Consider the following 20,718-nt stretch of genomic DNA (forward strand, 5'->3'; position numbering starts at 1 on the left):
TCTCTCTCTCTCTCTCTCTCTCTCTCTCTCTCTCTCTCTCTCTCTCTGTCTCTCTATTGGCAGTTGGGAACGGAAAGATAAATCAAAGAGATGTTTACGAAATGTTGACCATTCCGTCGAAAAAATCATGGAACTACCAAGTGCCAACGGCACCAAGTCCTGGTCTTTATTTAACAAATGTCGAATATCCACAGGAAGTTCTTGCTGAACATATTCGCAGCTTTAAAGAGAATGAGGAAACGACCGGAAATGAAAATTCGATTGATGATGATGATGATGATGATAACGATGAAATTAAAATAAAAAAGGGCCCCTTATAAGACTGAAACGGTAGAAAAGCTATTTGTATCATCGTTTTCGAACAAGAGCGACATCCCACGAACTCAGGCGAAATTACAAATACATTCATAAGAAATCAAATGTCAAAAACAATATTATTTAGTTGCATCAACGTGATGAAAGCTGAACTAGATATAAATTAATTTTTAGTTTCAAACCGAATCAAAACAAATCAATTGCATAAATACAATGAGTTTTCTTGAACAGCTAAAAGCGAGAAAACTGTTGTTGAAATCGTCGGTGACCAATATAACGCATGCGGACGGATCACAAGAGCGAATATTGTTGTCCAAACCCGGAGAGACCCAGAAAATGACGACAAAAACCTATGGATTTATCGTCGACACGAAACCAGATTTCGTGCCAGCGTGTATATTGGAGGATTTTTTGTATTTGGGTCCGCAAGATGCAGTGATGCGAGAGAATGTTGACAAATATCAATTGACCGACATCCTAAGCGTTGGAATCGAAACGTCTGCCTCAAACATTGACGATGAAAATGATCCAATTGTTCAGACACATTTTGTGGAGTGCTTAGATTTGCCAGAAACCAATTTAGCAACAACAGCAAATCGAACAAGTCAAATCATAAAGTGTGTACACGATAAAAAAGGGCGAATTCTTGTTCATTGTAATGCCGGCGTTAGTCGGTCATCCGCCGTTTGCATTGCCTATTTAATGTCCGATCATAAAATGAATTTCGAGACAGCATTTGCTCTGGTGAAATCCAAACGAGAGTGTATTCGACCAAATGATGGATTCTTGAAGCAATTGAAACAAATGGACCGAAACAATAGTTGAGTCTAAATAGTGAGAACTGTCAAAATCAATCAGCTGTTTACGTTCTTTGAAACAACAACACACACGCACACATCGTCGGTTACATGCCAAATTCAATATTAACAAAATATGACTCTGTGATGAGAAATTTGGTTTGAATCAGGTTTCCAGGCGCACAAACGGAGAAATAATTCCATTTTCGACCATAAACCGGTATTTAATCCACGTTTCGTATATTGGTACGCACTTTAAGTGAGTAAAATAATCTAAAAATTCCAGCAATTTTTTTCGAAATGATTATGATGTTTTGTGCTTTTGCAGGGCGTTCACAAAATCAAAGGTACACGGCGAGCCAATGGTTCCGACAACGATTGGGGTCATTGAAGAGTCAATGCAAGTGTTAAAACCAAGAAATCCAATCAATGTGAGGACGATAAGCAGGTTTGTTAAAATTTATAAATTTATGATTTTATCCCATTGAATTGACGGACTTGTTTGACATCATCCAGAGTCTTTGGTGCAAACGCTTTGGAGAACTTGATTTTGTACAAAATTGTATGACGAAATTGACAAATCAAAATAAATATCATTACATTTTGATATTTTCAGAACGGATACTGGTGTTCATGCGATAAATTCAGCCGTTTTGGTGGATTTAGAGCGGATGAATGGAAAACCGTATGATTGTTGACTACATCACACGTTTGTTGAACGACTCATTTGAGGAGACAAAACATGAAATATGCGTGAATCGAGCTGGAATGGTGCCCAAAACATTCAACGAGCACATCAACGCAGTAAAATCTCGAACTTACCTATATCGGTTAGGTATAATAAAACCGAATACGAACATTGATAGCCGACTCGAGGAGAAATATCGATGCTATTTCATGTATGAGTGAGTATTTCATAACATATTAGACTCAACTAAGAACACGAATGATTGTCGTGAACCATAAAAATTATAGCGATAATTTCGATGTGCAACGCCTTAAGGAGGCAGCAATGATGCTTACAGGCAGGCATGATTTTCGTACCTTTATGAGTGTCAATAATGATGTACATGTAAGTAATCTCTCAGATTGAAATGCAAACCAACAAAAGTTAAAGTAACTACTGAATCATTTTTTCAAAATTTCTATTGAATAATCTAACGTTTTTTTGTTTTTTCTTATTAGAAAAAACCATCATTTGCATTGCGAACGATAAATTATGTGAAAATTGAAAAAAGTCACGCATTGACCATCCAACCATTTGAACATAGCGACACTGTCGAGTATTGAAACATAATTTTCAACGCACAATCATTTCTCTATCGACAAATCAGGAGATTGGTAGGCACATTGGTGGCTGCCGCGAAAGGCAACATCACCCACCGCGATTTATATGAAATGCTCACGATTCCATCAAAAAATTCATTTACCAAGAAAATATGTGTGGCCCCTGCTCATGGACTATATTTAACTGATATTGAATTCCGTGGGAAATATTTGACTCGGGAAACACACCAAATTTTAGATAGTTTAAGCAATAAATAGATAAATAAGTGAAAGAGATTGTGTTTGTATTCTGTAGTTTACAAATTATACGGTGTTTTCGAGGCGTTTTAGAACAACATGTCATGAATTCAGGGCAGGTCAGCAGTGACAGCTGGGCCACAAACATTGAACTTGACAGATATGACATACGGTCAAATGGAGACGCCCTAAGTTTTTTCCAACCGTCATTCATGCGACTTTCAGTGATATTTGAAGTGTATGCTGAAGTGATTTTTGTGATGATGTTTTTGTAGTAAAATAATATCAAAGAGAAATTAATCAAAGACTTGATATTCTGTTTGAAAATCGTTTAATTAAGGGGGATTGAAAATTTTGACACATAGACACTAGCGCTGCAGTTTGCTTGTCAGTTGGTCAGCTGCACAACTAACAATCATGCTGGTGGAGCGGCCACACAAAAACTGGATCGGTCATATATTTCTGAATCCTTTTTTATTCACTTTTTCTAAATAAATATGATTATAACATAATAAATATTTTGATTCAAGTGTAACTATTATTTTCATCACCTTTGTTTGGCACAATAGGAATATAATAAAAAGATAGTTTCATGAGACATAACATTTGCGTTCTTGGAGCGGCCATCGAAATTGATTACAATAGTAGCCAACATTGATTGCATCAATAACCAATAATACAGTGTAATAATTTCAACACCCAATTTTTATTTGATGTTCTTTCAAAGATGAAGTGAAAAAAGCCAAATAATACTTTCGTATTAAAAACATCAAAGAGATAAATCAAATATTGTTTCCTCAGTAACAATTACCTGTGGCCGATCCAGTTGGAGCGGCAACTCTACAAATTCACCATGGAGTGGCTAGTATTATATATCAAAAGAAAAAAATTCAACTATTGAAAATTTATAAAAAAGTAATATTCTTACTTTCATTGATTAAATTAATTTCAGACAATTTAAATTCGTTTATTATAGTTTTTCTTTTGAAAAACAATATTAGCCGCATGGTGAATTGTAGAGTTGCCGCTCCAACTGGATCGGTCACTCCAACTGGATCGGCCGCTATTAATTATTGCTGTGGAATCAATGTTTGATTTACCTCTTTGATTTTTATTAATACGAAAGTGTTATTTAGCCTTTTTAAACTTCATGTTTGCAAAAACGTAGAATAAAAATGTAATTGGGTGTTGAAATTATTACACTGTAATATTGATTATTGATGTAATCAATGTTGGCTACTATTGTAATCAATTTCGATGGCCGCTCCAAGAACCTGCATGTTATGTCTAATGAAACTATGTTTTTATAATTGTGCCAAACAAAGATAATGAAAATAAGATACACTTGAAAAATATTTAATTTGTTATAATAATATTATTTTAGAAAAAAAGTGAATGAGAAATGTATGACCGCTCCACTCGCTTCAAGCAAATATAAAAATGGCGTCTCCATATGACATGACATTTCTATCTTTGTGCAGCTCAACTGTCAATCTTCAATCCCCCTCGTTTAATTAGCATGGACATAATTGTAGAGAGAATAAAAGACTGGAGAATGTGTCAATACAATGATTAAATAGAGGCGATAGCATCTAAACAAAAGATGGCGTTGTTATCGCCATCAGAACCTCTTCACCTTAATCATGAGCATAATGAAATCGACGAAACATCAACTGTTTGTTGACTTTCTTGTGTTGAACTCAATTTTCAAAACTAAACGGTTTCACTTTGCGTTTGTTTTTGTTCGGTTTTGGTGTCACACGAATTGATGTTGCGTACAGTAGAAGAAGAGTACAGTAAATCCGTCCCGCTGGAGGGTACAGTGAACATTTGATGCATACGTATTAACCGTTGCTTTCATTAAAGCGCTGCAATTTCTGTGAAAAGCAAAAAAAAACAAGTCATAGCAACTTTTCGATTTTCCCCTGGAGAAAACTTGAAACTGCATAAAAACACGCATCACATTATTCTTTTTTTCATTTTTCCATCATAATAATTTGTTTTTTTCCTCTTTATTTTACATATTACATTCGGCACAACAATAACAAAAAATATTAATAAAAAGTACAATTAAAATGATACAAAAAAAAAATCAAGGGCAAGAAAAAGGAAATCGAATCCGAAATTTACTGACACCGAGACATAAAACTGGGTAAACGGCATGGAACCGATACCATCGCCGCCTGCCCAAAGTGTGTGGGAGGATTAAATATCTAAGAGGAAAATAAATGTTAGAATTTTTTTTCTTCATTTTGAGATTAACTATTATTCTCGTTTAAAGACCAATTTACAATAGAAAATATACATCGAGTTTGATAATCCTGTCCTAAGAGATATAAAAAAAGGTGGCGAACCCAGATTGAATGTATTAAATAAAATTCATTCTTCTTCTTCTTTCTCTTCTTCTTCTGAATAAAATATTCTATCAAATTCATTGAAAAAAACAAATATTAAAAAAAAAGAAAAAGATACAACTAAAAAATGTACACGTCTAAACAATTTGACTCTGTTTTGCATGTTCTCTGTTTCTTCTGCGGTTGTCTCTGTTTCACTGGAACAGTGAAAATATATTATATAGATTTATTAATATTGTTAGTTAATTCGTTGAAAATGGTATTTCATCTATTTATTGCATATTCACCTAAACTGTAATTGACTATTGAAAAGAAACTCATCGAATAATCGCCGAATCAAAAAAAAACAAGAGAATTGTTTTGAACGAAAACAAAAAAAAACAAGAACAGAAAACAAAAACCGAACGAATGAACTGCGATGTTGTAACAACGTGTGCATCGAACGGTATCGGTGACAAATATTGGTGTGATTTGTCCATTAACACATGTCTCATTTTGGTGATTTATGATTGTTTTGAGATGCAGGAAGCGCGATTTCATTGTCATTAAATATTGATTTTTCTTTCATTTCATAATTATTGTGTGTGTTTCAATCAAAATTGTATTCTTCTTCCTCTTCTCCTCATTCTTTTTTCTATTTGAAAAAAAATTATTCTATGATCAAGAACGAAATGCACGAAACAAAAATATTGATGTAAAAATTGATTTGATTAACATCAGATTGATAGTTGAAGTAGCATCTGCGTCGGCATTTCTTGTTATCGACAAAAAGTGTGATTTTTTCAAGGTTTTTTTCCTTCAGAGCAATAATATCGGGCGAATCATGCGTTTTTCTTCTTTTGTTTCTATTTGTTTTAAATAATTCGATTACATCGTTTGTATATTGTTGTTTCTTTTTTTTTTTTTGAAAAAATTGATATATGAACGTATAACCTAACAAGACTTAGCAGTAGATGTTGGGCAAATTGGTTGTTTTTTTGTTTCAACGCATTTATTTCGCTCGAATTTCGCCGGAATTTTTTTTCTTTGAAAATCTATTCGCTTGTCGTATGTATGCGCGCATTGTGTTTGCTGAGGTTTTTGTATAAAAAATAGCGACATTATATATATTTTCTCATTTAATTATTTTGTGTTTTTCTGTTCGGTTGAAAATGAATCGATTTAAATTGTTGCTTGCATCGAACGAGCGCGAGCGCGGCATAGCATTGATTTCTGGTTATCTAGGTAATTGTTGTTGTTTAAATTTTAAAAAGCAGCTTCTGAATGTGATCGTACACGAACGTCGCCGCTTATTTCATGGTGACGTTGAATTAAAGCTAAACATTGCAATAGACAACTTGTACTGGCCGATGAAATCGCTTTCAACATCAGGACATCCGGATCGGTTGGACTCAATGGGCCCACTACATTTTCAATTGCTTTGGCTAAGGCAGCATTACTAGACAAGACAGAGAAAAAAACAAGCACAGATTGTAATACTCGTTCATTATATAGCAATAAAATATACACCCATACCATAGTTCTGTTTGGTGAATTTGTTGGCGTGCATTTGTGTATGCATCAGCATTTTCACGTGATGGCAAAATGTCGGTGTGTGAACCGATGGATGGAAAATGCTTTTTTGAGAATCGCTTTCGATGGAAATTGTGCTTTATGGCTGACACTTGTGAACTGTGCGCTTCAGCGATGCCTCGTAACACATCCACCCATTGTTGACGGCTGGCCGCATTTGCTGCACGAATTTTTAACGTATCACCTGATGCACAAGTGATGGTAAACGTTCGCGAATCTTCTTCACCCGAAGTGATCACCGCACCTGCTAAATGCTCCTACAAATGGATGAAATTTAATTAAAATTCATGCGTTGCTTTAATTTCGAGATTATTATTTTTCTCGGGATTTTCTATGGAATTTTTTCTGGATTTTTGAAAAAAAAATACCGCAAATTGTTTCTTCTTCCTACAGAAAGAAATTTCATTTTCCTATATTTTTTATCCAATTTTATTGATAAAAACCGTTTATTTTAAATTTCGATTTAAAATCATTTTGATTTTTTGGATTTAATGACAATTTTTCTATTCAAATTTGTCCTCGTTTAAAATTGTTGTTCCATAACATTTTCTTTGGCTTTGATTTTTTTTTTCTCTCCAGAATTTCAATTTTAATTTTGATGTTCCATTTTTTTTCTGTCCAATGAAAAATCGGTTCAACCTTTGGCAACTTTCCCAAAATTCGTATCGTTCAATTCGATTGAAAGTTACCTGCCACCTTGGTGTGGTGCCAATGTGATTCCATGTTGGGCTATCGGCATTAAATCCGCTGCTCGTGCTCAATGCATCAAAATCGAAGCTTCGATTGCCACTGGATATGCTGTGGGTGTCAGCGGTGGCAATGTTGTTGGTCGATGACGATGACCAGTTGTTCGTCGGTAGAAAATACCGTAAAATACCCGTTTGAGCGTCTACCGTAAACCATCGATATTGCCAACCTGCCGATAGAAAGAGCACCATAGTAACAAAACACACGGGGAAAATGAAAAAAAAATCAGAAAATAAAGAAGAAACCACCACCAACACCAAATCCAATTATAATCTGTCATCCCGTAAATGAATTATGCATTTGTAAAATGTGTTGAAACGACAAAGCGAAGGGAGTGAAAAAAATCTAGCGCATATCATTTATCTGCATCACTGAGCTCGAATTATACAACAATAATTTGTAACTGCCTTGAAAATGGAAAAAAAATGGAATGGGTGTTCCTAGGGGTGTTCATTGAATAATTATTCGATTCATCATTATAAAAAAGGATGACAAGACAATAGAGAATTCATTATTCAGAACTATTTAGTGAGCGAGAGAGAAAGAGAGAGAGAGAGAGAGGGAAAGAGAAAAATGAATTGTGTTCGAGCATTTGTTCGATAATTATACGATAAAAATAGCTACACTAGGTGATTGGAGTGATTTTGTAATTAGAAAGAAAAATTAGATAAATTGAGTAATAATGCAATCAATGAGAGTCAAAGGTGAATATGGATGTTACAACTTATTTTTGCTCTACGGTAACTTGTTTCTCGTGCTCAATATTGCGGGATGGTGTCGAATCAAAATATCGATATATAATTGGTTGGTACACATACAATTTCGATTTACCTTTAACAACGTTCGTGTATTTTAACATCATTTGGCCGTTAAGCTGCTGACGTGAAACACTTTTTGGTAAATTCGCGTCCATGGTCGCCGGCACCTCTTTGGTTTTATGACGCGATTTTCTGTGAAACAATTTACGAAAAATGTTGGAAATGTTGTTGTCGTTGGATGGATCGGCGTATAGAAAAACAATAATGTTAAATCACAACAACTACGAAAAACGGCACACGTCTAAGTCAATGTTGGTGTCGGGCAGGCAATGGTTAAATCACAGTGTGGTTGGAGTCGAATGGTTGAGTTAGGCAAGCACATTCGGGTGTTTTCTGAGTTTTTGTTGTTCGTTCCTTTCTTTTTTTTTCTTAAATAACAAACAAGCAACGAGTCGGAATAAAACACAGAAAATATCAAGAAGAAAACTGTGTCACAGCACACGCGAAAAAGTCATTGGCAACGACGATTTATTTTAAAATAATTTTTGTTTTTTTTCTGTCGTTTTGCTCTCTATCCCTCGCTCTCTCTCTCTCTTTTTCTATCTCTGTCTTTCTTTCTTCTCTCTATTTTCGAGGGTGCAAACGGTAATCAAACATGTACAAGTATATTTTCATGCAGAGAAATGCAAACGAGTCGCGGCTGGCGTGCGATATGATTCAAGCGCAGTGTAAACGAAAACTAAATGCTTTTCGATCAACGAAAAAAAAAACATTCGAACGAATTGAATTCAAGTTTTTCAACGGCCTTCGTTTTATATTGTTACTTGCTGTTTTCTTTTTCTTCTCTTCCATAAAAACCGATTGATAATGATGACGACGATAATTGTAATAAATGCTGAGCCGCTTGAAGAACAGTGATAGTGACGAACACACGATAGCACGCGAAAATTAACATAAACAACAACACTATGGCGCTTTCAAACTGATTTAAAAATTAAATAAGACTTTGTTTCTGTTTTTTTTTTCGTTTTAAAACACAACAAATCACAAAACACTGAATTTACTTGACCGAATGATGGATAGTAACACGAAAAAAGTAGAAGAAATCAAATCAAAATAATAAAAGGCAAAACAAAAAAGCACACACGCTGTATTCGTACACGTCAAGATGTGCACATAGCTGACGGTGTAAATAGTCGGTAGCCGCGCGCGAATTTTTATGTTGCGATATAGAGAGAGAGTGTGTGTGTTCAGGTCAACGATTGTTAATAGTACACATTAACCATGTAACTAAAAGTGCAATTAACTGAATCGAAGAAGAAAAAAAAAATACCGAATCGCGCTCGAAAGAAATCCAATTGATGTGCTAGTGCGAAGAGTTGCGAATTAGATATTCGTTTTAAACGAACCGTTTTCCACTTTTTAAACGAAGAAAAATATGATTTATTTCATTTCTTTGCACCAAATCGAAAAGAAAAAATATCGAACAATTGATCGAGTCACAGTAACAAATACATCGATGTGCAATTGCAATGAGTCTTTTTTATTCGGGCTAGGTTCGGCTGTTGGGTCTTGCTCCCGATTTTTATGAAAAGAAGTCAATGAAGATGAAAAAACTCGCGTTGTTGTTTTTTTTTTGGGTTGTCGCTGCCGTTGTTGATTTTTTTCTCTTCTGTTTTTTTTTTTGGATGATACACACTATTATGTTGATGTATAAGAATTGGCAACCGATTCGGTGGGGGAAATGAAGTCAGCCTTATATATTGTTGTACGTATGAAATGATTCACACACATTGAAACGTTCCGCGATGAATGCCACCGAAAACAAACAGAAGAGAAAAAAAATGAAGCGAAGAATCACAAATAAGGAATCTTGTTTCTCTCCATACAACTCTGTGTTCGTGTTTTTAGCAGAGCTCCTTGTATTGTGTCCCCGAAACACGGAATCTTAATTGGCCATACTTTTTTTTGTGTATTGCTACTACGGCTGCTGTTGTTGTTGTTGTTGGCTGCTTGTTTGCTCTCTTTCTCTCAGTATCGGTTTCTCTCTATCTCAACGGAATCACGTTTCAAATGTTCACGTTGTCATATGTCCCAAATCCCAAACCAACTGATTATTGTTTTTTATCCTCTCTCTCTCTCTCTCTCTCTCTCTCTCTCTCTTCTGTTTGCAATGTTTTTTTTATTTTCAATGACCCGGGTTGTATTGTTCTTGATTCGATGGCACTTTTCTTTATTATTATACACTAATATTTTTCCCTGGGCGGAATTGAAACACACGAAGGAAAATAAATAAATAGAAAAACAATATGAATCCAACGAACGAATTCGACGAAAACACTCGCAATAATAAACGGATGCATATATAGAACCGAGAAAATAATAATAACAAAAAAAATATGATACGATAAAAACACACACAAAAACACACACGTAATAAACAAATTGAACGAGAGAGAATCAGAGTTGCCGCTTGAATAAGGCGAAATGAGATGAGGAGAAAAAAAAAGTCGCGAATTTAATCAACAGCACTGGCAAATAAACCAAATACGTATTTACTTTGTGTCGACACAATGAATCGGTTCAATTAAATTGCGGACGAACAAAACAAAAATGTTTTTTCACTTTTGAAACGAAAACTCGCCACTCTCAGCACTCTTGTGTCCGTGTGCCAGCATAAAATTCCAATTGAATTTTGTTTAATGTTGACGTTTTATTGCTTTTCAGAATCGGTGTTTTTTTTTCTCGCTTCACCCTCGGTTTGCAAAATTTTTTTCTTCTTCCACCATTCACTTTGTATCGCTCGTGTTTTTTTTCACGCTCTCTTCACTTTTGTGTGTTTATATTATTTTTGTTTGCAGTCCATAAAAATTGACGTCGTGTGTTCGTTGATGATTATAAAAACACTGACGACGGCGACGACGACGACGATGATTACAAAAACAACTAGCAACAAAACAGCACCAGCCGCTGTAATCCACTGACAATTTAGCACATTCAACGTAGCATAATCACATCGTTTTTCTTCTTTTTTTTTCGGTTGATTCGTTTCGTTTCATATACACAGCCTCATGCGCTGCTCTGTGTTTCGCACTCTCTTTCACACACACACACTCTCTCCCTATCTCTTTCCCGCGCGCTATGTGTGTGAATGGCGCGCGATGTTCAAATGTATGCGTGTTCAATACACACTTCGCATCCACATACATTCATTTTAGACAGCCCTACCGATTCCGTTTGGATACTCGTTCGCACACATGTTCACTTTTGACATTTCCACACCAAAATTTCTTCGCATTGGCGCGCATTTTGAGTATATCGTATGTCCAATGCGACGTTAGCTAATGGGAATCGATTTTTTGCGGTGAAATTTATTGAGAAAATGCCAACGCATAATCGAATTACCGAATTGGAAATGCCAACATTCATTTTCGATTCAAAGGGCTGTAATTGCTTTCGAACATTTCGTTTTTTTTTCTCTCTCGCTCAGACGAGAACAATACTGCGTCACAATGAATGCTCAATATATACACATTTGTATATATATATACAAATCAATGCTTTGTGCACTGCCTCAACCAGAGTGTGATTCGATACGAATCTATAAACAAAACTGGAATAAATACAAACAACAACACAAGATATGCTGTGTTCAAACGGAGATTTGGCATGCTATCCAGAATACATGTGCACCGCGCACCGGCAAACCGTTATGCAAACTCAAACTCAATCGTTGTCGCACATTCGGTAGACACTCTTCAAACCAAACACACTGTATTTTCAGACGCACATTTCATTCTTTTCTGTTAGAATCACCAATTATCTCAATCAACTTGAGTTTTTTTTTTCATCATCTTTGATTTTATTACCGGTGCTTCGAAATGGGAGTTCCTAAACTGTTCAAATATCTTAGCGATCGGTATCCAAGCCTAAGCCAAACGGTGACTCCAAATATGGTTCGTTTTGATTGTTTTTATTTTTGTTCGTTTTACTTTTTTGTTTGTTACGAAAACTGAATTGGTTTATAATATTCTTGTTTCCAATATGTCACTTGTCAGTTGCCACACTACGATTATTTTTACATCGATCTGAATTTCCTTCTGCACAAAGCGGTCAACGAGAAAAATGCGCTGCCATTGGAAAAGGTGGACAACAATTTTTTCTCGGAATCACGGATTTTTGAACGAGTTTTACGCCAAATTGAAACACTCCATCGCATCGTGCCTTCGAAGGTGTTGTTCTTGTCAATCGATGGTGTTGCACCACGTGCTAAATGGAACACACAACGAGAAAGAAGGTATTTGCAATTTGGAATGACCATCGTTTTAGTGGAGGAGTTCTATTCTAATCGTTGCAATTTCTAATTTGAATTTTGGGTTCTTTTCCATTCTTATCTCTGTTTGGAGCCTTTCTATCCCTTGCTTTCCACTTCACTCTGATGATAATTATTATCATTTAGATCCAAATGACCTATTCGTACCTTTTTCTTATAATTTTATTTCCAATTACTAATAACATGTTTATCATTTTTGTCTCGTTTTTTCCTTTGCAAATGAACTAAATCATGAAAAAAAACAATGCCCGTCAATAACATTGAGCAGATTGCTATCGTTCGAAAGGAATGGTTTGTCACCGGCACAATTTGACACAAACAGCATTTCACCCGGTACCGTTTTCATGCGTAATTTCGAAACGGCGTTGATGGAATTCATTGCCAACAAAATTGGATTCCACACCAATTGGCAAAATTGCGAGATCTATGTCAGCGGATCGAATGTAAGACATTTTGGAAACTTTTTTTAAAAATTATTTCGTTTTTTCTTCGAATTTTTTTTTTCGTTTTCAAAATCATGCATCACTCTATTGTCTTTTGTTGTCGATTTGTTAGGTTCCCGGTGAAGGTTCGCTCAAAATTACCGATTTTATTCGATCATTGAAACAGTCACAAGACTATAAACCAAATGAAACCCACTGCATTTACAGTGGCGATAACGATTATCTGTTGCTTGGAATCGCAACACACGAACTGTACATTTCGTTCATTCAAGAGGTAAGCCATTTTTGTCTGAACTTCTTCCATCTCCATCTCATCATTTCTTTCAAAAATGACTTGAAATTGAAATTTGTTCCATCCAAACAAACATTTTTCTAATTTGATCTAAAACACTAATCGCTAAATTCATAAACTATGATTATTTTCCAAAATTTCAAAACATATCAGCAAAAGAATCGTCTGTCATCATTGGGTTCGCTGTGCTCGGATGACGTAAAGCATAAGTTTTCGGTGGTTCACTTTGAGCTGTTGCGCCAGTACTTGAGAATGGAGTTCATCGAGTGCCAAAGTGAAATGTCATTTGAATTTAACATGGACAGCATTGTTGATGACTGGGTCGTTTTGATGGCGCTCATTGGTACCAATTGATTCACTTATCAGTGTTTCTGAATTTAAAGAGTAATTTTTCAAATATTCTCAGGCAATGATTACATTCCCGCTTTGCCGAAATTCGAATTGGACGTTGGCATTTTGTCGATCATTTACGATGCGTACAAGGAAGTGTTGAAGACGTCAAATGGTTTGTAATTTTGTGATTTATTTACATTTTTTCACTCGAAATAATGATTTTTACTCGGGTTTTACGATTAAATTTCGACCAAAGACAGATTTATTCCAATTTGAGATTAATTGTTCCAAATTTTAAAATCATAGTCGTATGAGAAAAGAACGAATTTGATGAGTATGGCCGGTGGTATGAATTGTATTTCCAAATTCTGATTTCCCCTTCAGGTTACATAAACGAGTATGGCTTGATGAACGTTCGCCGTTTTGCTCGTTTGTTACAAATTCTCAAGCCAAAAGATTTCGATTTGTACAGCAACAGCATCAGTGAGCAAATGGCTGCGGTCCATTTGAATGGCGAGGCGGCGAATGGTGGAGCAAATGGTGGCGAACAAAAGGCTAGTTTCAGCGATTTTTTGGAAATGAAAGACGAGCATTACGCGGAACACCTTGGTGTTTCCAATTTTCCTAATCTCGCACAAATGTCGATCAGTTACGTAACCACCGTACAGTGGATGCTGCTTTACTATTTCCGCGGCACATTCTCGTGGAGCTATCATTATCCATACAAATGTGCTCCGTTTGTCAGTGACTTTGCGTCCGTGCATAATACAGCCATGTCACTAGAAGTCGACAAACCGATGAAACCATTCACCCACCTCTTGGCCATTTTGCCAAAAGGAAGCGCATATTTGATGCCCACGAGCTATCAATCGATGATTGTTGACCATTTGGACATGGTGAGTTTTTGAATTATTCAATTTTTCTCTCTGCCTAATTTTTTAATGAGTCGCTTTTACAAAATGCCATTTTTCGATAGGATGACCTGTTGCAAAAGGCTTATATCGCTGAAAAACGTTTGAATCCATCGGATGAAAGTCGAAACAAAACGAAACCAATGCTCAAATTTCAATATGCCAAAGCCGAAAAGGGCTCGAACCAAGTGAAAATAACCGAAATTGCGGCGAAGAAAACCGACCGGATCAATAACGACAAATATCTTGATCGACCGTTGAAGCGAACTGATTTCAAATTTGAGTTTTCAGCATTGAATGTGTATGATTGGTCGGTAAGGAACGGAAAATTCACAGTCTTTTGGTTATTTAGCTTATTTCATCTGACAATTCAAGTGTTGACATTTCAACGCATTGCGAAAAAACAAATCTAATTTGAACTTTTCTTTCAATTTAATTTTTTTTTCTATTTAATTTTTGGTCACTTTCAGAGCAAATTGATTCCAGGTGGTCCGACAAAGCCAAATCCACGAATTATGATTACTTTAAAAGCTGATCCATTGAATGATATTAATGTCGTGGCCAAATCATACTTAAATCAAGTGGTTTATGCTGGGTGGCCGCATCAAATGGTGGCAAAAGTCGTGCAAATCTTTGATGCGACCAAACATTTCGATGGATCAACTGGTGATGTCAAAACGACGATGGATCCACACGATTTCAACACTTTCGTTGAAACATTGAACACTACGTGAGTATTATCAGAATATTTCATTTGAATTGCCTTTTTTCAATTGCGATTATGGCCAATTATTGTTAAAGATATGCTGAATCTGGCATCGATATTGGACAAATCAAATGCGTTGCATTCGTTGCACCGCTAAAATGGATGGAATACAAATCCACTGACGATAAGTCAAACGAACTGCAGTTGGTCGAGTATTGGGACGATGAAAATTGGAAACCGGTGGCCGTTCAAACAATGGTCAAACGATTGTCGTCTAATAAAATGCCAAAAGTGAAGTATGCCCAAGATGTGCTTCGTGTTCCCGACGTTTTTCTCTTCGGCGGTCGATCGCATTACTACGGTGAAAAAGCAACTATCGCTGATGCTCAAGGTCTTGAAACACATGGACGCGTTAACAGTGAGTTTTTAACCACAATGTCATATTTTTTTAAAATGAGAATTGTTTTTGTTTCCTTTTTTCGAACTCTTCCAAATCTTTTCTATTCAACGTCTCTTTCGTTATCAGTCTTATCGTACAAGGATCAAGAGCCTAACTTCGAAAAGGCCAAAAATCTCCATGTATCAGCAAAAACTGAAGAAATCAATGAATTCAAACAACTGTCGAGTGCGGCCACGTTGCTTGGCATCAGTGAAAAAATGTTCGCCCGAATTACTGGTTCTGTTCTTGTATGTCCCGAAAAGACTCTAGTACCAGGGCGTAAAATCAACATTGGATTGCAGATGAAGAGTCGTAACCCGGTAAGAAGCTATAGACTTGATAGAGAGAATTGATTCAGAATTTTTGGTCAAAATTAAAATTCAGTGTCAAATTCTGGAAAATGTCAATGATTTTCTTTAAATTTTATTCACCGCAAAGCGAGCCGTTTTATGCCGAAGCAAAGCCTGATCATATTTTTTTACCTTTTCGCCCATAGTTCCAGACGAGCGTTTTGGTTGCGCATAATTACGTGAAAAATATCGGCAGCAAATTCATTTACTCACAACAAGCCATCGATGTAGTTCAGCAGTACATGGATAAATTCCCTCGTGTCTTTGAAGTGCTGAGCACTTCCGAAGCACCGGCACTTCTTATAACCGATTTCGATGAAAACAATAATCCGAATGGGCTGGAGTATATTGGTGAAATTCGTCAATGGCTTCAATCGTTGCCATATTACAAGGTCGGACTGAAACCGGTCGATCTGTCACGTTTGTCTGAAAATGCCGTCAGAGATGTTCAAAAGGCCGTTGATGATGCGGTATTCATTTGTCTTTGATATTTTTTTCCAATTTTTATGCAATTTTCATGAATTTTTTTCTACAAATAAACTATGTTGCATCATTTTAAAGTACAATGAAGACGCAAAGGTGCTCAAGCTAAAAATGAAATGGCAAAATCTCTACATCCCTGATTTGAATGATGTATTTGCGATTCCATCACCGAATGCCGTGTACAAGCTCCTGGATCGTGTTGTCATCGTTCGCAGCGGCTATCCGGTAAGAATGTTAATTAATTACGAAATTGTTCTTTTTTCAGAAATTCTGACGACGCAAACGTTGTGCTCGTATCAACGTATTGAAAGAATTATTGGTGACCGCTTTGCAATTCGAACGTGAAAAAATCACGGAATTGAAAATGGTCGATATCACCGGGTTGACCGTTCGTCATTTGCATAAATTGAAGCGTCAACAACGTTCAGCCCAGTCATCGAAGCCGACCGTTTCCGTGCCGGTTTCATACAAGCTGCCAATGAAGTGTCCCGTGTTTTGGCCAGTACACCAAATGTCGTATCATGTCACATTTGGGACATCGCATCAACGATCTCGACAAAGTGCAACCATTGTCCATTCATGTTGGCCAAACCATCTACTCGCCAGCCTCATCACCATGCAGGGAAAGCCAATACGCAATGCCATCGACACCATCATCATCACGGTCATCAAACAGCACATCACCCTCACCATGACCAAATGAGTACACCACAAACATTCATCAAGGTCTCCTTAAAGTTTCACAAAAAGAATGCTGGCAACCATGGAAATGAATCATCTCGTTTGATGCAATTCATTCATAATCAACAACCATCCAAACCTGAAAAGGCTGATATTCTCGAGTTTGAGAGTTGAAAAAGCAACTCCTTGTGCAAATCAGATGCAATAAAAGTATCGAAAATGCAATTGTCGACAACAATTTCACTCGGCCAAATCAATGTCTCGATAAGCGGTCAAATTGTCTTATTATTGCCATAAAAGCGGGCACTGATGATGCGCTTTCACAAAAAACAGACGATGTGAATGAAACCAACATATAAATAATATTTATTCAGCTATTTAGCCTATTTTTCAAATTCTTTAGACGACAAACATTTAATCTACTATTACCTACTAATTTATTGTGGAAAACATGTATTCACATCTCATTTAGTTCCCGATCGGAGTCCGCGGAACTGTCATCGGGATTGAGCCAATTAGTCGTCACATTCCTGGTAACGATGTCACCGACAATGAAATCTACGCTCTGGAAATTTTGATGGACGCTCCATTCAAAATACAATCGAAGTCTTTCGAATTCAAGCCGCATCAAGTGTTTCGCACCCGTTCGACAAACATGTTGCTGAACATTTCACATGGCCGTACTGCTTAATACGAAATTTCATTCGTATATTCTTCTTTCTATACCACATTCGATTTCTTATAAAATAAGAACAATTGACAATAAATATGCTGAAACTTTGACTAAATGAATGTTGTGTTTTTTTTCCATAGCTTAAATAGGCAAGTCAAACGACAAAAATACAAAATAATAAGTCATACATTTCCATTGGAATATGAATTAAAAGTTATTTAAATAAATAGAAAAAAAGAGGGGAAACATATGTTATCATATGTAGTTGGCACGAACAAAAAAAAAACTTCTCAAGCTAATGGCTTTAAATCTTTGCTTCAAAATAAATCATAGAATGATTCTAATAAAAATCCAATTGAAAGTCTGAACCATTCAAATTGTAGCGCAATTAAACAAGTGGCGCCCCCATCGTTGTCGCCCATATCATTGCTCGATTTGACAGTCGTACTGAGCACACGTTGCGGTGCTGCCATATTCGTGGATGGAAAAGTGTGTAAAGTGGCTGACAGCTGGTTCGACATCTTCGGCCATCTTGTAAATCATCTTTCTTTTCCGGCGTACAGTCTTATAGTGCGGACCTGTGAATTATATATTTACTAAATTTGTAAGTGTTTTTTCGCCAAAATTATTGTGAATATTTATCAAATTGCTCAAAATGCGTGAATTAAATGCATTTGCATCGAAACTCAATGGATTTTCATGGATTCTGTGTCAAATAAATTGCATTTTCTGGGAATTTTATTCAATCGAAATGCGTTTAGGCTGTGAGATAAAATGAGCAGCAAAGACATACGATTCGCGTGTTTCATGCATTGCTAGTGTGTGTTAGAGGTTATGTGAACTCATTTCGACTGTCTACTGTGTAGTTGTTCATATATCGCACGTGGAATAGAATTTAGTGAAATTTTACGAAAAACATGTAAAAAAATTTGCAAAAAAAGTTATTTTTTTTATGTCCTTTACTAAAACCATATTGTTTTAGACACTTAATTGCGTTCGCATTGACTTTATGGTATTCAAGGGGACTACAGCAACAGTCTGGTTTATTATTTCCTCTGGTGGATTGTTGTTACAACACTGTACAATGCCTCCATAGAATAAATCAACAGCTTTTTTTTTCTTCTCTTTTTGAGCAATTTGATAAGCACACAATAAGCAATAGAATGAATAATTATTAGAATTTCTCATGAGTGCACATGTGATTAAATGCTTTCGTGTTCATCATTTCAATAGCACAATGGCTGAAGTAGAAGATCAACAATTCGAAAACTTCGAGCAGCCAGCTGCTGAGGAACAAACCGAACAATTCGACCAAGAAGAAGTTGAAGCTGACGCTTTGGTCTACAGCACCACCGCTGAACTTCCAGAAATTAAATTGTTCGGAAGATGGAGCTGCGATGATGTCAATGTATCGGACATGTCATTGGCCGTAAGTATTGTTTTCTTTTCTCACCTTTTGGCATCAAATATTTCGAAATGCGTAACCAATCTCAATTTGAATGTGAATTCAATCGTTACATTATTTTCTTTGTCGTGTCAATATCAGGATTACATCGCTGTCAAAGAGAAGTACGCACGTTATTTGCCACATTCAGCTGGTCGTTATGCTGCCAAGCGTTTCCGCAAAGCACAATGCCCAATCGTTGAACGATTGACCAACTCATTGATGATGAAAGGTCGCAACAATGGCAAAAAATTGATGGCAGTTCGTATTGTGAAGCATGCCTTTGAAATCATCTACTTGTTGACCGACAAGAACCCACTTTCCGTAAGTTCACAACAGCCCAACTACCACCACCACCACCACCAAATCATCCATCATTCATGAATGACGTGTATATCGATGATGGTCAAGTGCATGTCCTTGCTAGAACCAAGCAGTATTAGGTCACTTTATTCTAATTGCTTGGCGTAGAAAACTGGACTAGATTAAACGATCGTTTGATTTATTCATCGGTTGAAAATGTTGTCAGCACATCCGACTGATAATCGTTTTTCAACTGACTAGCCTAATCAAACGACAAATTTTTTTTCAATGCCAAATATTTCAGCTTGTGAATCAACGATTTCGATTTAATCGAATGAATGGAAGCTTGATTCATCTGTTGAGAAAGAAAATTTCTATCACTTTTACTGACCGTTAATTTATCTTTTATAGATCCTCGTGGCCGCTATCATCAACTCAGGACCACGTGAAGATTCAACACGTATTGGTCGTGCTGGTACCGTTCGTCGTCAAGCTGTTGATGTGTCACCATTGCGTCGTGTCAACCAAGTAAGTCATCCTGAACACACAAAAAACACATTGTTTACATTTGAGGTTATGTCATACCGAGCGGTCGCAATTGTTTTACCACGACAATCGATACGATTCGATTTGGTTATGTCACATTTGCGCGACCAAATTAAAATATCTGACATACTTGTTGTTGGCATTTAGATTTTTAGCCACTGAATGCTAATAAACATTGTTAGAACAGTTTAAAAAAATTCACATGTTTTGTTTATGGCGTTTTGTGCCGTAAGTGGCGCAGTAGAAAAAAACAAATAGATCCTCATGTGTTGTGCCCTTGTTTTCAGGCTATCTGGTTGCTCTGCACCGGTGCACGTGAAGCTGCATTCCGTAACATCAAATCAATTGCTGAATGTTTGGCCGATGAATTGATCAACGCTGCTAAGGTAATTTTTCGCAGAATTCTTTTTTTAACCCATACAAACCTTCGATTCAGTCCTTCTTAATGCTGGTTGATTTAAAAATTATACTGATCAAGTCAGTTTCGCTTTGGGACGAGAACAAATTCACCTCGTTCTTCGGGACGGGGCTGTCTTCGAAAATCCTGGATTAAATCTGATTACTATCTCGGTTTAAGCCTTGGAAACCGTTGACACATTTTGATTCGCTAGAAACAAATAATAAACTCGCAAACGCATCACATTTTAACACACAAGTAAATTACAGTCACAATCCGAATCCATTTCAATCAAGAGAGAGAGAGAGAGAGAGAGA

The 20,718-nt window shown here is 36.4% G+C and overlaps 4 protein-coding genes, 1 non-coding gene and 1 pseudogene across 5 annotated transcripts in view; 5 read left to right on the plus strand and 1 right to left on the minus strand.

Moving 5' to 3' along the window:
• Positions 1–2,671, plus strand: part of LOC129574948 (tRNA pseudouridine synthase-like 1) — a 4,331-nt pseudogene extending 1,660 nt beyond the window's left edge.
• On the plus strand, positions 529–1,140 carry LOC129575122 (dual specificity protein phosphatase 19). The gene has a single exon (XM_055458052.1). It carries the CDS (start codon positions 529–531, stop codon positions 1,138–1,140), a length of 612 nt encoding a protein of 203 aa, XP_055314027.1.
• Positions 2,672–5,879: 3,208 nt separating the features above from the next.
• On the minus strand, positions 5,880–11,005 carry LOC129574957 (oxysterol-binding protein-related protein 11-like). Its single transcript, XM_055457666.1, has 4 exons — positions 8,141–11,005; positions 7,252–7,478; positions 6,506–6,819; positions 5,880–6,428 (listed from the first exon to the last, which is right to left on the minus strand). The coding sequence occupies exons 1-4, from the start codon at positions 8,220–8,222 to the stop codon at positions 6,236–6,238; spliced, it is 816 nt and encodes a 271-aa protein (XP_055313641.1). The 5' UTR covers positions 8,223–11,005; the 3' UTR covers positions 5,880–6,235.
• LOC129574952 (5'-3' exoribonuclease 1-like) lies at positions 9,218–17,826 on the plus strand. Its single transcript, XM_055457655.1, has 14 exons — positions 9,218–12,023; positions 12,126–12,364; positions 12,669–12,843; positions 12,956–13,117; positions 13,289–13,478; positions 13,542–13,640; positions 13,853–14,364; positions 14,445–14,693; positions 14,850–15,109; positions 15,181–15,503; positions 15,612–15,844; positions 16,021–16,344; positions 16,436–16,582; positions 17,511–17,826. The coding sequence occupies exons 1-14, from the start codon at positions 11,949–11,951 to the stop codon at positions 17,727–17,729; spliced, it is 3,207 nt and encodes a 1,068-aa protein (XP_055313630.1). The 5' UTR covers positions 9,218–11,948; the 3' UTR covers positions 17,730–17,826.
• A 332-nt stretch (positions 17,827–18,158) lies between these two features.
• The window catches only part of LOC129574958 (uncharacterized), a 3,992-nt gene continuing 1,432 nt past the window's right edge, over positions 18,159–20,718 (plus strand). Inside the window, exons 1-5 of the mRNA XM_055457667.1 lie at positions 18,159–18,315; positions 18,945–19,140; positions 19,258–19,479; positions 19,870–19,986; positions 20,292–20,390. Of these exons, the coding sequence (XP_055313642.1) occupies positions 18,949–19,140; positions 19,258–19,479; positions 19,870–19,986; positions 20,292–20,390 (630 nt within the window). The 5' untranslated portion in view covers positions 18,159–18,315; positions 18,945–18,948. The remainder of the gene's footprint in view (positions 18,316–18,944; positions 19,141–19,257; positions 19,480–19,869; positions 19,987–20,291; positions 20,391–20,718) is intronic.
• LOC129575402 (small nucleolar RNA psi18S-1854) lies at positions 18,657–18,829 on the plus strand. The gene has a single exon (XR_008688797.1). It is a non-coding gene; the product is annotated as a small nucleolar RNA psi18S-1854 (small nucleolar RNA).

This window comes from Sitodiplosis mosellana, unplaced genomic scaffold, assembly GCF_009176505.1.
Source record: "Sitodiplosis mosellana isolate CC-2019 unplaced genomic scaffold, AAFC_SMos_1.0 Smas_scaffold_6166, whole genome shotgun sequence".
Classification (NCBI taxonomy): domain Eukaryota; kingdom Metazoa; phylum Arthropoda; class Insecta; order Diptera; family Cecidomyiidae; genus Sitodiplosis; species Sitodiplosis mosellana.